The 14,943-nt window shown below is 41.2% G+C and overlaps 1 protein-coding gene across 1 annotated transcript in view; it reads left to right on the forward strand.

The window, feature by feature from the left end:
* LOC149444318 (uncharacterized) overlaps nucleotides 1-14,943 on the forward strand; it is a 104,686-nt gene that overhangs the window by 35,034 nt on the left and 54,709 nt on the right. The window contains 3 exon segments of the mRNA XM_089654673.1: nucleotides 11,513-11,565; nucleotides 11,660-11,757; nucleotides 13,141-13,234. Coding sequence (XP_089510799.1) covers nucleotides 11,513-11,565; nucleotides 11,660-11,757; nucleotides 13,141-13,234 — 245 coding nt within the window.

Genomic DNA, 14,943 nt, shown 5'->3' on the forward strand with positions numbered 1-14,943 from the left:
CCACTCTGGTTTTTCCAGGGTTTGCTTGGCTGCTTAAAAGAGGAAGATTGCCAATTTCTGTTGGATAAAGGAACACTTTTATACATTTTAAAAAGTTAAAAAAGTTGAAATAAAATTAACTAAAATCATGTTTTGTTTAAAGCCTTTTGTTCAGGAAAGTACTAAGTTAATTGTAGACTTTCGTGTGCTACAAAGTGTTATTGATGGTTACCAAGTTGCCTTTCTTCAAGAAATGTTGTGAAAGCTTGGTAGAACATCTTCTCATGTGAATTATGTGCCTTCAGACTCATTTTCTGTGCATGATCAGGCTTCGACTTACTGCTGCTTTATGCAAGTCACAGAGTAATAATGTATGCACTGGCAACCACTGGCCTACAGGAGGTGCTGCAGTCTGGTCCCCATTAGACAGGCATACCTGAGTGTATCGGGGGGCTTATCCTGTCAATGTCCTTTCTAGCTTCCTGTCAGATTGAGTTACAGTGATATAGTGGACTTTGCATAAAAAATTAATGGTTTATCCTATGTTATAAAAAATGTTATAAGGAATGTAAATATATTTTAAGCATTATTTAAAAAAATTTTTCCAAGGCAAAACGAAAAAATGAAATTGAACACAGTTCTGCAAGGTAAGCGTTTAATGTACGTGTCTGGGTGGGAAGGGTACAGGGGAGAGAACACCAATAGCAGCCAAGATCCAAAAAAATTGACATAAGGTAAGCCCTGTCCATTGCACAGCAAACCAAGACCCTTTCATACTGCAGCAATCAAGATGAATTCTTTTTCTGTGGAGCTTTCCTAAATGTAATTTGTAGAGGGTTTGTGCTGAGAAAACAATACTCTACATTTCCTGTTTGTCAGCTAACTGCGCACTGGAGCTCGCTGCTAGCTGTCAGACTATGTTGTGTCTGACAACTCTCTTCTGTACTTAAAGTCAGTAACCAATCAATGTGGTTCTTTGTCATGTGCTCACTATGACAGTTGTGATATGGTGATCACATGCAGGGGCCACAACATCAGAAGATAGTGAAGAATGTGCCAGTTCTGTTAGAAATTCCTCTCTATGTTGACTAACAACTAACACTGACTGAGGGACAATGGAGGAAACAGGGAGGGTCTAGCTAGGAATAAACTAACTAGCAGTAAACAGGAGGGGGGGGGGCAGAGGGAGAAACCAACCCAAATAAGTAGACAAGTTGTAATGACCCTAAACTGCCATTAGATGTCAGCATACCTCAAAACAAAAGCAAGCTGACAAGGCTGAATATAGCAACAAAAAATACATAAAGCTGGCAAAGAACAGTGCCTTTTGTTTAGAGCCCCATTTACACTGTTTGGTTGCAGTAATATGCATGTTTGTGCCTCACACATTACATGTGTCAGTGATGTTCCATTAGTAGCCTTAAAGCAGTATCTAAGCGCCACAAACTGAAAATGCTATTTAATTGATTTTTAATCATTTTTATTTTGTTGAGAAATTCACCCCTTGGCATTTTTTAGCTGCGGTCATCTTGATTAAGGGCAGATGATTCATGTAGTATTTATTTCCTGGAATCCATCTTCTCTTAGCTCAAGCATGCAAGCAAAGTGTGCGCTTAGCTGTGAAAGTATCTCCTCCAGATTAAAAAAAATATGCTCATAAAGACTCCTTGTCACATCTATGGTAGTGAGCTCTGGAAAAACCACAGCTTAGGGTACCCCAGGGCATGGAATCTAAGCCCCAGCCTGCTTGTTCACCAGGGCCCTTGATGGTGGGGATGGACTTGCAGCAGGCTAGGATCAGGTCGCGGCCCCTGAGTGCACCCAGCTGAGGTAGAGGAGACCGCTAGCGGGAGCAGGGTGCAATGGGAGAAGGCACAGGGAATCCAATGGGCAAGCCAAGGTCAGGACAGGCAGAAAACTAGGAATGAAGCCGGGGTCGGTACACAGATAGGATACACAGCGGAAACACACAGGAGCGCCAACAACACGAAGTTGCTCAGGCAATGTGGCCCAGTCTGAGCACATCTTAAATAGACAGGCAGACAAGGAGGCGGGACAGGAAATGATGGAAGGGAAGGACATAAAACCCAGGGAATAGCAGACGACGCCCACAGGTGAGCACAGACAAACACACGTGAAGAAATCAAGAGCAGCAAGGAGGTAAGAGTAAACACACAAGAGGCTGCAAGCTAACTTGTGACACTCCTGGGATGTATGACAACATTTTGGCCTTGGCCAGAAACCAGGAATCAAATGATGAAAAAAAAAGCCCAAAAGTTTAAAACAGGTAAATATATTTATTAATGCTAGCAACATAAGGATTAAAAATAGTTAATAGTACAAGCGCCAGGACACCAAGGTGTGAATTGTCCCAAATGGTGTAATTGTAAGATACGATTACAGTATTAAAAATGGATGTATGTGTGTGTTTTTTTTATAGACTGTTCACCACTCTTATTATAGACTGTTCACCACTCTTGGGATTGTATTGCAACTACTTCATTTTAGTGTGTATGTATATACAGGTGAAACTCGAAAAAATTAGAATACCGTGCAAAAGTTCATTTATTTCAGTAATGCAACTTAAAAGGTGAAACTAATATATGAGATAGACTCATTACATGCCAAGCAAGATAGTTCAAGCCGTGATTTGTAATAATTGTGATGATTATGGCTTACAGCTCATGAAAACCCCAAATCCACAATCTCAGAAAATTAGAATATTACATGCAATCAATAAAACAAGGATTGTACATAGAACAATATCGGACCTCTGAAAAGTATAAGCAGGCATATGTACTCAGTACTTGGTTTGGGCCCCTTTTGCAGCAATTACTGCCTCAATGCGGCGTGGCATGGAAGCTATCAGCCTGTGGCACTGCTGAGGTGTTATGGAAGACCAGGATGCTTCAATAGCGGCCTTCAGCTCTTCTGCATTGTTCAGTCTCATGTCTCTCATCTTTCTCTTGGCAATGCCCCATAGATTCTCTATGGGGCTCAGGTCAGGTGAGTTTGCTGGCCAATCAAGCACAGTAATCCCACGGTCATTGAACCAGGTTTTGGTGCTTTTGGCAGTGTGGGCAGGTGCCTAGTCCTGCTGGAAAATGAAGTCAGCATCCCCATAAAGCTTGTCTGCGGAAGGAAGCATGAAGTGCTCCAAAATCTCCTGGTAGACGGCTGCATTGACCTTGGACTTAATGAAGCACAGTGGACCAATACCAGCAGATGACATGGCTCCCCAAATCAACACACTGTGGAAACTTCACACTGGACTTCAAGCATCTTGCAGTGTGTGCCTCTCCATTCTTCCTCCATATTCTGGGTCCTTGGTTTACAAATGAGATGCAAAAGTTGCTCTCATCAAAAAAGAGGACTTTGGACCACTGAGCAACAGACCAGGTCTGTTTTTCTTTAGCCCAGGTAAGACGCTTCTGATGTTGTTTGTTGTTCAGGAGCGGCTTGACAAGAGGAATACGACATTTGAAGCCCATGTCCAGGATCCGTCTGTGTGTAGTGGTTCTTGATGCACTGACTCCAGCCTCAGTCCACTCCTTGTGAAAGTCCCCAACACTTTTGAATGGCTTTTACTGACAATCCTCTCCAGGCTGCGGTCATCCCTGCTGCTTGTGCACTTTTTTCTTCCACACTTTTCCCTGCCACATAACTTTCTATTAATGTGCTTTGATACAGCACTTTGGGAACGTCCAACTTCTTTTTCAATTACCTTTTGATGCTTTCCTTCCTTATGGAGGGTGTCAGCGATGGTTTTCTGCACAACTGTCAGGTCAGCAGTCTTTCCCATGATTGTGATTCCTACTGAACCAAACTGAGAGACCATTTAAAGGCTCAGGAACCCTTTGCAGGTGTTATGGCTTAATTAGCTATTAGAGTGGGACACTTTGAGCCGAGAATATTGCACCTTTTCACAATATTCTAATTTTCTGAGATTGTGGATTTGGGGTTTTCATGAGCTGTAAGCCATAATCATCACAATTATGACAAATCACGGCTTGAACTGTCTTGCTTTGCATGTAATGAGTCTATCTCATATATTAGTTTGACCTTTTAAGTTGCATTACTGAAATAAATTAACTTTTTCACGATATTCTAATTTTTCGAGTTTCACCTGTATATCTCATTTGTCAGCCGATAGTAAAAAACAAAGAGGGATATTTATTTGTATTGCAGTATTGGCAGTAAATTTGGTCTATGCATGTAGGCTTCAGTGATCTTTTTCACCCCCCCCCATATCTCCTTTTTATATTATAGAGATGAGGAGAGGAGTGTTTGCTGTAGTCCAGCAGGACAGACAGGGAGCAAGGCTGAACAAGCTAATTGGGATTTAAGTTCAGCAGAGGCAACCTTGTAAACTCGTTACAGGAAGTTAGAATTTTATTGGATTATACTGTACTTGGAGCCAAAACACACACACACACACACACACACTGATTTTTGAGGATTATTAGCTCAGTGGTAATAGCAATTTTAGTGAGTTCCTGCCAGCTTGAGCTTCATTTCAGGGCTTGTCGGCTCAATCTTATTAAGAATTCTTACACGAAAGTAAAAGTTCAACAGAAAACTTGCCCATGCAGGGGTTGTTTCCACCATCAAAACGAGTAACAAATAATGCCAAGCCATCTGGCTCCCCCTCCAGCAGTGCTGCTGCTATTTACACTGGTCCTTCAGACCAACTAACCCAGCTCTCTTGCCTCTCTGGCCTCTTCTGGCACATTCAGCCTGTAGTTACAGCAACCAGTTCCTGGCTACTCAATAGGGGATATCCTGGCACCCCGGGCTTTCTCACTCCTCCAAGACCTCCAGATTCTTTCAGTCTCCTTGGCTTCCCTAGTTGTCCTGGCTTTCCAGGTCTCCTGGATATGCTTAGCCATTTTGACCCTCTCAGTCCTGTGGGTAAGGAATCTCTTCTCCAGTATAGTGTCATTTCTTGAATGGAGCACATCTCATTAACTGGAGCCCTCACCTGTCTCTTTGAGAGGTGTACGCCTTATTCATGGATGGAGCACACACCTGTCTCCTTAAGGAAGACCTGCACTATGGCCAGGCATTGCTTATAACGAGTGTGCACACCTGCCCCCTCATACAGCCTGCAAGTCTGCAATAAGACCTGGACACAGAATTGAAGGCTTCGTCCCACCCAAGACTCTTTGAAGTCTTCAGACTCTGAACCCTGATCCAGGATTACAAAGCCCAGAGAAAAATTAAAACTCAGTCTACTCCACTAGGAAACAACACTCCGAAGCCCCTCAAGTTGTATCCTTGAGAACCCTGTCTATCTCCTGCCTATACTCACATAGCGGCAGGGCCTATTACTGTGTGTGTATATATATATATATATATATATATATATATATATATACAGTGCCTTGAAAAAGTATTCATACCCCAGAAACAAGAGATAAGGGCCTTAATTTGGACATGGGATTCCTCAATCATTATCCGACATTTTTATGACTATTAGCTGTAGCTTGACTCCCTCTGTGTGAGTGTAGTATCCCCCCCCCCTCCCCCCTCACTTTGACTGCATCTTATCTCTAGCCTCCTTTTTTTTTTTTTTTTTCTTTCATCTCTTCTAACATTCTGCTAACTTTGTGAGTAGTACTGCTTAGACCTTGAAGAAGGAGACATTCCCCGAAAACTTGTCCTCAAAATTGTATGTTAGTGCAAATAAAAAAAGTATCACGGACAGTACTCAATTGTTTCTGTCGTACCCCTAGAAATTTCCCACATTTTGTCATGTTACAATCAAAAATGTAAATGTATTTTATTGGGATTTTATGTGATAGATCAACACAAAGTGGCACATAATTGTGAAGTGGAAGGAAAATGATAAATGGTTTTCGAAATTATTTACAAATGAATATCTGAAAAGTGTGGTGTGCATTTGTATTCAGCCCTCCTGAGTAAATACTCTGTAGAACCACCTTTCGCTGCAAATACAGTTGCAGGTCTTTTTGAGTATGTCTCTACCAGCTCTAGAAAGTGACATTTGTGCCCATTCTTCCTTGAAAAATAGCTCAAGCTCTGTCAGATTGGATGAAGAGCGTCTGTGAACATCAATTTTAAAGTCCTGCCACAGATTCTCAATTGGATTTAGGTCTATACTTTGACTGGTCCATTCTAACACATGAATATGCTTTGATTTAAACCATTCCATTGTAGCTCTGGCTGTATGTTTAGGGTTGTTGTCCTGCTGGAAGGTGAACCTCCACCCCAGTCTCAAGTCTTTTGCAGACTCAGATTTTCTTCTAAGATTTTCCTGTATTTGGCTCCACCCATATTCCCATCAACTCTGGCCAGCTTCCCTGTCCCTTCTGAAGAAAAGCATCCCCACAACATGATGCTGTCACCACGTTTCATGGTGGGAATGGTGCGTTCAGGGTGATGTGCAGTTTCAGTTTTCCGCCCACATAGCATTTTGCTTTTAGGCCAGGACGTTCAATTTTGATCTCATCTGACCAGAGCACCTTCTTCCACATGTGTGCTCTGTCCCCCATATGGCTTCTTGCAAACTGCAAAAAGGACTTATGGCTTTCTTTCAAGAATGGCATTCTTCTTGCCACTCTTCCATAAGGCCAGATTCGTGGAGTGCATGACTAATAGTTGTCCTGTGGACAGATTCTCCCACCTGAGCTGTGGATCTCTGCAGCTCCTCCAGAGTTTCCCTGGGCCTCTTGGCTGCTTCTCTGATTAATTCTCTCCTTTCCTGGCCTGTCAGTTTAGCTGGACGAACATGTTTTGGTAGATTTGCAGTTGTGCCATGGATTGAACAGTACTCTGTGAGATGTTCAACGCTTGGGATTTTGTTTTATAACCTAACCCTGTTTTTAAACATCTCCACAACTTTATCCCTGACCTGTCTGGTTTGTTCCTTGGCCTTCATGATGCTGTTTGTTCACTAATGTTCTCTAACCTCTGAGGGCTTCACAGAACAGCTGTATTTATACTGAGATTAAATTACACAAAGGTGTGCTCTATTTACTAATTAGGTGACTTCTGAAGGCAATTGGTAACACTAGATTTTAGTTAGGGGTATCAGCGTAAAAGGGACTGAATACAAATGCATACCACACTTTTCAGATATTTATTTGTAAAAAATTTTGAAAACCATTTTGCATTTTTTTTCCACTTCATAACTATGTGCCACTTTTGTGTTGGTCTATCATATAAAATCCCAATAAAACACATTTACGTTTTTGGTTGTAATATGGCAAAATGTGGAAAATTTTCAAGGGGTATGAATAAGAATACTTTTTAACGGCAATATATTTTTTATAATTTTTTAATAATGTTCATGTTCTTTATTACAGAAAGAAATTGAGATTAGTAGGAAAACCTAATCCAGGTGAGGCATTAGATTAAAACTTTTCCCAGACAATTAAAAATTGTTATTGCAATAATCATTATGAAGCTTACAATAAAGGTATCATTAATCTTCTGATGGATTTGTGCTCAGCTACTCAAAGCAATGTACTCATAAAGGGAAAATAAAGTTAATTTGCAGCTATACTGCATTCCATTCAGTTAAAAGAGAAGTATGGGAATCTTTTAAAATAATACTTACCTAAGTGGATGCAGCATCGATCCAATGCTGCATTTGTCCCCTGCTGGCTCTAAGGCTGAGAACTGAGCGATCAGACACTGCTGATCACTCAGTTCTCCCCATTGCTTTGAGCAAAGAAACACCACTGTCTGCTCTGCCCCCCACCACACGATGTCGGCTGAAAATGGGTCACAGAAGTGCAGAATGAACTGCAATCTTGTGATCTACAGAACTACAGCCAAACAAGCTTTGACTCTCATTCACCTTTAAAGACACACAGAGAGCAGCCACATACCACCTCTGTTGGGTTTTAATTTGTGTAACTTCCAGAAGAGATGGGAAATCTCTCTAATGGAGACATAGCCTACTCTAAAACACTTTTTCAGTGAAATCGGAAAATATTAGCACCTCTATCAGGTTATTATTTCTGTGTCTTTCTGCCCCAGTGATAACCACTTATTTCTTGTCCTGCTGTTAAGAAACAGGAAGTGATGTAACAGCAATGAAAATTGACTCAAGTATTTATTCTTTCCAAATCCATCCACAATGAAAAAAAATTTTGGCTTGAGTTTGGCCTTTAAAGCCAAATTTCCACCCTGTATAAATATATAACTCCATGTCAACTTCACAAATTTTAAACCACTTGAAATCCTGAAGGATTTTTTTGCTATTCAGCATAATTTAACTGGCAATTGCTCAGTCATGCAATACTGTACCCAATTAAAATGTATATCTTTCAACACAAATAGAACTTTATTTTGGTGGTATTTGATCACCACTGTTTTTTTTTATATAAATGGAAAAAGATTGAAAATTTTGAAAAAAACAATATTTTCTACTTTCTGTTATAAAACATATCCAATAAAAAACAAATCTAAAAATAAAATTTCTTCATAAATTTAGGCCAAAGTGTATCCTGCTACGTCTTTGGTAAAAAAAAAAAAGTGTATACTTATTGGCTTGTGTGAAAGTTCTACTGTCTGCAAACTAAGGTGTGTGTGTGTGTATATACAGTGGGGCAAAAAAGTATTTAGTCAGCCACCAATTGTGCAAGTTCTCCCACTTAAAAAGATGAGAGAGGCCTGTAATTGGCATCATAGGTAGACCTCAACTATGAGAGACAAAATGAGAAAAAAAATCCAGACAATCACATTGGCTGATTTGGAAAGAATTTATTTGCAAATTATGGTGGAAAATAAGTATTTGGTCACCTACAAACAAGCAAGATTTCTGGCTCTCACAGACCTGTACCTTCTTCTTTAAGAGGCTCCTCTGTCCTGCACTCATTACCTGTATCAATGGCACCTGTTTGAACTTGTTATCAATATAAAAGACACCTGTCCACAACCTCAAACAGTCACACTCCAAACTCCACTATGGTGAAGACTAAAGAGCTGTCGAAGGACACCAGAAACAAAATTGTAGACCTGCACCAGGCTGGGAAGACTGAATCTGCAATAGGCAAGCAGGTTGGTGTGAACAAATCAACTGTGGGACCAATAATTAGAAAATGGAAGACATACAAGACCACTGATAATCTCCCTCGATCTGGGGCTCCACGCAAGATCTCACCCCGTGGGGTCAAAATGATCACAAGAACGGTGAGAAAAAATCCCAGGACCACATGGGGGGACCTAGTGAATGACCTGCAGAGAGCTGGGACCAACGTAACAAAGGTTACCATCAGTAACACACTACGCCGCCAGGGACTCAGATCCTGCAGTGCCAGACGTGTCCCCCTGCTTAAGCCAGTATATGTCCGGGCCCGTCTGAAGTTTGCTAGAGAGCATTGGGAAGGTCCAGAAGAGTATTGGGAGAATGTCATATGATCAGATGAAACCAAAATAGAACTGTTTGGTAGAAACAACTTGTCGGGTTTGGAGGAGAGAGAATGCTGAGTTGCATCCAAAGAACACCATACCTACTGTGAAGCATGGGGGTGGCAACATCATGCTTTGGGGCTGTTTCTCCGCAAAGGGACCAGGACGACTGATCCATGTACAGTACAGAATGAATGGGGCCATGTATCGTGAGATTTTGAGTGCAAACCTCCTTCCATCAGCAAGGGCATTGAAGATGAAACGTGGCTGGGTCTTCCAACATGACAATGATCCCAAACATACCGCCCGGGCAACGAAGGAGTGGCTACGTAAGAAGCATTTCAAGGTCCTGGAGTGGCCTAGCCAGTCTCCAGATCTCAACCCCATAGAAAACCTTTGGAAGGAGTTGAAAGTCCGTGTTGCCCAGCGATAGCACCAAAACATCTCTGCTCTAGAGGAGATCTGCATGGAGGAATGGGCCAACATACCAGCATCAGTGTGTGCCAACCTTGTGAAGACTTACAGTAAACGTTTGACCTCTGTCATTGCCAACAAAGGATATATAACAAAGTATTGAGATGAACTTTTCATATTGACCAAATACTTATTTTCCACCATAATTTGCAAATAAATTCTTTCCAAATCAGCCAATGTGATTGTCTGGATTTTTTTTCTCATTTTGTCTCTCATAGTTGAGGTCTACCTATGATGCCAATTACAGGCCTCTCTCATCTTTTTAAGTGGGAGAACTTGCACAATTGGTGGCTGACTAAATACTTTTTTGCCCCACTGTGTATATATATATATATATATATATATACACAGTATATATATACATACACACACAGTGGCAGACAATCCGGTGCAACCAGACGCAGGCTGGGAGGGACACTAACTGACACTAATGTCACTAGTGACACTAATACAGTGATCATAGGTAATATTGTAAACTGTATTAATGACACTAGCTGGGAAGGGGTTTACAAAGGGCAATGAAGGGGATAACTGTGTGCCTGACAAGTGTAATGTGTGCTGCTTTTAATTAGAGAAGAAGAAACAGTCAGTTCCCTATTCTGTGTACACAGAGTTCTGTGCGTTTGAAAACACAGAATTTTGTGCTGTGATTGGACACAGCTGATAAGCAGGTTGCAGCTGAAATAATGGGCTGAAACCTGCTGACAAACTTGTGCTGTGTCCAATAAAAGCATATGCCAGCAGAGGGCGCACGTATGTGTGCCCAAAAACCCAGATGCAGACGTCACGTACATGTACATTGCCGTGCCTGCAGCTGCTTGCAATAATTAGCTGTGAGCAGGCGGCAAGAGGTTAAATATTTTTGCAAACTTGAGAGAAGATTCCTACATACTTTTGTTCTGTAATTACTGCTTCAACAGCTGACATTTTCAAAAAAAGCTGAGGTCTTATTCACAAGTGTGGGTGAGGGGGCAGTAAAAACAGGTGGATGAGCTGCCCCCTTTAATGCCCCCTTCCAGACTGCCAAAGTGTACCTTAACACGAGCAGCTAGTACACATCCCTACTGCCAGTTGTGGTGTGGTGAAATTTATACAACCTGTCGGTTTCAGCAGGTAACAATGCCACCAAGTGCAATCCGTTCAAATGAATGGGACCTCTTTGCAACTGAGTGTAATGCAGATGGTTATGTTGTGGTGCAACGGGGTGTCACTGGTTAAAACGGGCTTTCAGCAGGCAACACATCACCTCCTATCATTTCATGTTGCATCCCTGGGCAAACTGACAGGAGATTGAGCCCTTTCCTTCTATATCAAAAACAAGAAAATGTTATGCCTATATATTGATTCATTACAAGGTGATGGCAAATCAGAGTTGTGTAAAACTCCAGAAATAAAACAGGCTAAAATTTGGAAATGTAGTGTTTTTTTATTTACAAAAAATGGAGAAAAGAGTATAGAAATATAACTTGACTTGCCTATATTGTTGTGAATAACAGATGAGGCGGAAGGCCTGATTGGTCATCAAGGACTTCAGCACCAGTAGTGTCGCCAACTGCTTTATAAATAGATCTGTTAATTCACTAGAACACTTTACTATACTGTGGTTTCCCCCTCACTCCAGACTCTTTAAGAATACTTAAAGCAGAACTCCAGTTAAAATGTTTATTTTCCCATGCAGTGGGGCTGTGCCCGCAGTGTTGGTTTAACTGCTTGTTTGTCCAGGGGCTCAAGGTAAAGCTACAGTTACACTGTTTTCTGATCTTCCGGAAAGCCGCGCTCCCCTGCGTCCTGTGGTGGACTGATCCTGCCGTCCTCGCGTCCGCAGCTGGTCTGTGCGCGTGATGACGTCAGGAACAACCTGTTCACTACTGCTAGCATGTGGGGGCAGAGCGGCAGGGACCAGTCTTGCACTCCACAGATTAGGTAAGTAAATCTCCACTTTCCGAACCCCTAGACATAAACGAGCATTTAACCCATTGTGACGGGAGTGACTTTTGGGGGTGGGGGGACCTCTGTATCATCTCCCCAAATCATTATGTTTAACCCACCCTGTGCCTGTTTAAGGGGTACAGGGTGTGTATGTGAATGCTTGAGTCTTGTGTATAGCCACATGGCTGTCTATTGTCTGTTTGCCATGTGCTACCCCCCATTGTGCTGTGTCTTCCTGTCCAGCCAACTATTATGGGATGTACTGTTTGTGTATTGGTGTGGGGGTTGGTCAATGTCCTTTACCATGTGTTTCATCCCATTGTTCTGTGTCTTGGTGGGATGGGGAGGGGTGATGATGTGTTTCCCCGCCCTCTGTATATATCCTGTGTTTTGTGTTAAAATAAAAAGAGTTGTTGGCTTTCTGTTTTAAGAGCTGGGTGCGGTCTTTTTCCTGAGGGATTTTAAGGGTGTGGTCCGTGGATGGTGTTCGGACAGGGGAAGCTGCGGTTCAACGGAATATACCCAAGTGCGGTCGGGTACCGGTTCCGTTACACCCATGCAGTATGGACACAGCCCCACTGCATGGGAAATTAACATTTTTGCCTGAAGCTTTTCTTTAAATTCAGTTATTCTGAAAATGTATTTTTTTATATTTGTTTTGTTATAATGATATGCTCAAAAGCTGTATCAAATAGATAACCATACATCTCTCAAGTAAAGTGAGTGCATAGTCATACATCATCCATTGCTGTATTTATTGACAAGAGTAATTTATTAATACCTTATTTAGTATCTTATGTAAGTCTAGAAGCCCATTTATTATATTTTTTGAAAGAACAAGGCTAGCTGTTAAATTTCATGTCATAATTCAAGAAGAGCATAATGCTTTTTAATACAATACCATTGTAAATGATTTACAGATCCAGAATTATCTGGATGGATCACCCACAAACAACCTTAACAGTCATCAAGGTTACAGTGAAGATCAAGGGGGCTCTGCTTACAACTTTCATTCATCAAGGCTGTGCACTGCATACTAGCACATTATAACAGACTTACCTGCAAACGGAGCCCTCCAGCACAGCTCTGTAATTGATCTCCTGGTGCTTCCATCTTCCCTGGTAGGCCTTTCAGGTTTCAGATCTCTTGCCGGTCTTCGCCACAGCACACAGAGTGGGCCATAAATTTGATCTGAGCTGCGCATGAGTGGCTCAGATCACATTACCCACTGACATGCAAGGGGGTAATTTATGACAGAAGAGACCACTAGGGTCTCTTCTGTTATAAAAACCAATCCTGTCAGTGGATTTTAAATACCAAGACTTTACTAACACTTTAAGGGTGTTGTGATTTACCATTTTCTCCTGCGTTCACAAGATGCAATAAAATATTTAATTTCATTATAGAATGTGAAGAAAGTGTAACCAAAGTTGATACGTCTGTTATCACAACACCACCTAGAGTATTTCAAGTAAGTAAATTACCAATACTGATTTGATAGAGGTATTTCATGAAGCCTATAGGACCAATTCACACCTCTATTTTTAATGCAAATCATTAGACAGCTTAATCAGTTCTTGGCTGGCTATCTGGTAAGTGTGCTGGGTAATGCATTTAGTTTTGTTTCCAGTTCACATTTTTGCATTACAGTAATGCAGCTCAGTGTGTTGCAGTGTTCACTTTGAATAGTGGGCAATGCGCCCATACAGCAGCATACCACAACATGCATACTATGCCTTACATTGCAGTGTACTGCATTAAAATAAGTATTAGGTATGATTGTGGGGCCATTGGTGTGCATTTTTAATCCTTCAATAATGACCTGGGTAATTCAAACTAAGCATACAGGGAACATAAATTGCCTTCAGTGTCAAAACAACCAGTAAATCTAAGAAATAGGCTAGTACCATTACATAGAAATCTTAGCCTGTTTTGTAAAAAGTCATGACTTTTTCATCCTCAGCCCAGCTTCTTCAGGACACCAGTCTTTGGCCATCTTGATTGGCTGGTTTTAGATGATGTCACTTCTGCACATGTGCAGTCTTCATTCCATCCCATAACACAAGCACTGTGTAAACTAAAGGACTGTGCATGTATAGCTCATTGTACATTCTACAGAAGACTGTGAGCAAACAGGTAGGGTTTTTTCATTTATTGCAATAAAGAGCCTGCCTGCTCAGTTTTTTTTTTTTTTAAGACTTTAGTTCTGCTTTAACTATTCAGCAAAGGGTTAAGCACAACAGGCAGCTTGTGCCTGCTTTGTTCAGCTGGCTCCTGGCTGTAAAGTGAAAGTTATCTGCAGCTGTATAGCCACCAATCACTTTTATAGTGCAGGCAGCAGGGTCTCCCAGGCTTTCCTGCTTTTAGCCCAAGACCACATCAGTGGGCTTCAGTATGGCAGGTGAGAGCAGACCAAAGAACATCTGGTGTTCAATCTCTTCTGGCCAGAATGAAATCAGAAGCAACAATAATTTTGTCAATTCCAGTTTCTGAGTTGTCATTCTCTGGCTGATATAATCGGGAAAGCATTTAAGGAGCAGAAATCTACACTGGAGGGCAGGGGAGACAATGGGGTCTTTTAAAGCCCCATTATCTCCTGAAAGAGTACCTGTCACCTGCTATCACATTGGGGTTTGTTATCCCCTTGTGCCAATGATTCAGAACAATTTAATAATCCCAATGGGAAAGTATTATAATACAGTTATATTCAATGGAGACAACACAAAATTACAATAACGAATAGAAATGACACAATGACAACAATAAAATGACCAATAACAGCAATATTACCATATGAAACTAAATAATACCATTTGCTAATAAACCATACTATCCTATTAAAATACTACAGAGAATAAACAACACAAATTGAACAATAACAGAAAATCAAACTACCAAAATTAAAATATTACAAAACTTTCTCTTGCATTGCCGAAAAATCTTAGTTAACCTAATACCAACATAATATAAAAACTACATAAAAATCTGGATCATAGACCAGATTAAATCCTCACATCCAGCACTCACAGAGAAGAATTTTACACTCACCCGGCCACTTTATTAGGTACACTTTGCTAGTGCCAAAACAAATATCCCCCACACCATTACACCAACACCACCAGCCTGAACCATTGATACAAGGTAGGATGGATCCATGCTTTCATGTTGTTTTTTGCCAAA

The sequence above is a fragment of the Staurois parvus genome, unplaced genomic scaffold (assembly GCF_062004578.1).
Source record: "Staurois parvus isolate SC_StPar_1 unplaced genomic scaffold, SC_StPar_1.0 ptg000789l, whole genome shotgun sequence".
In the NCBI taxonomy this organism is placed as follows: Eukaryota; Metazoa; Chordata; class Amphibia; order Anura; family Ranidae; genus Staurois; species Staurois parvus.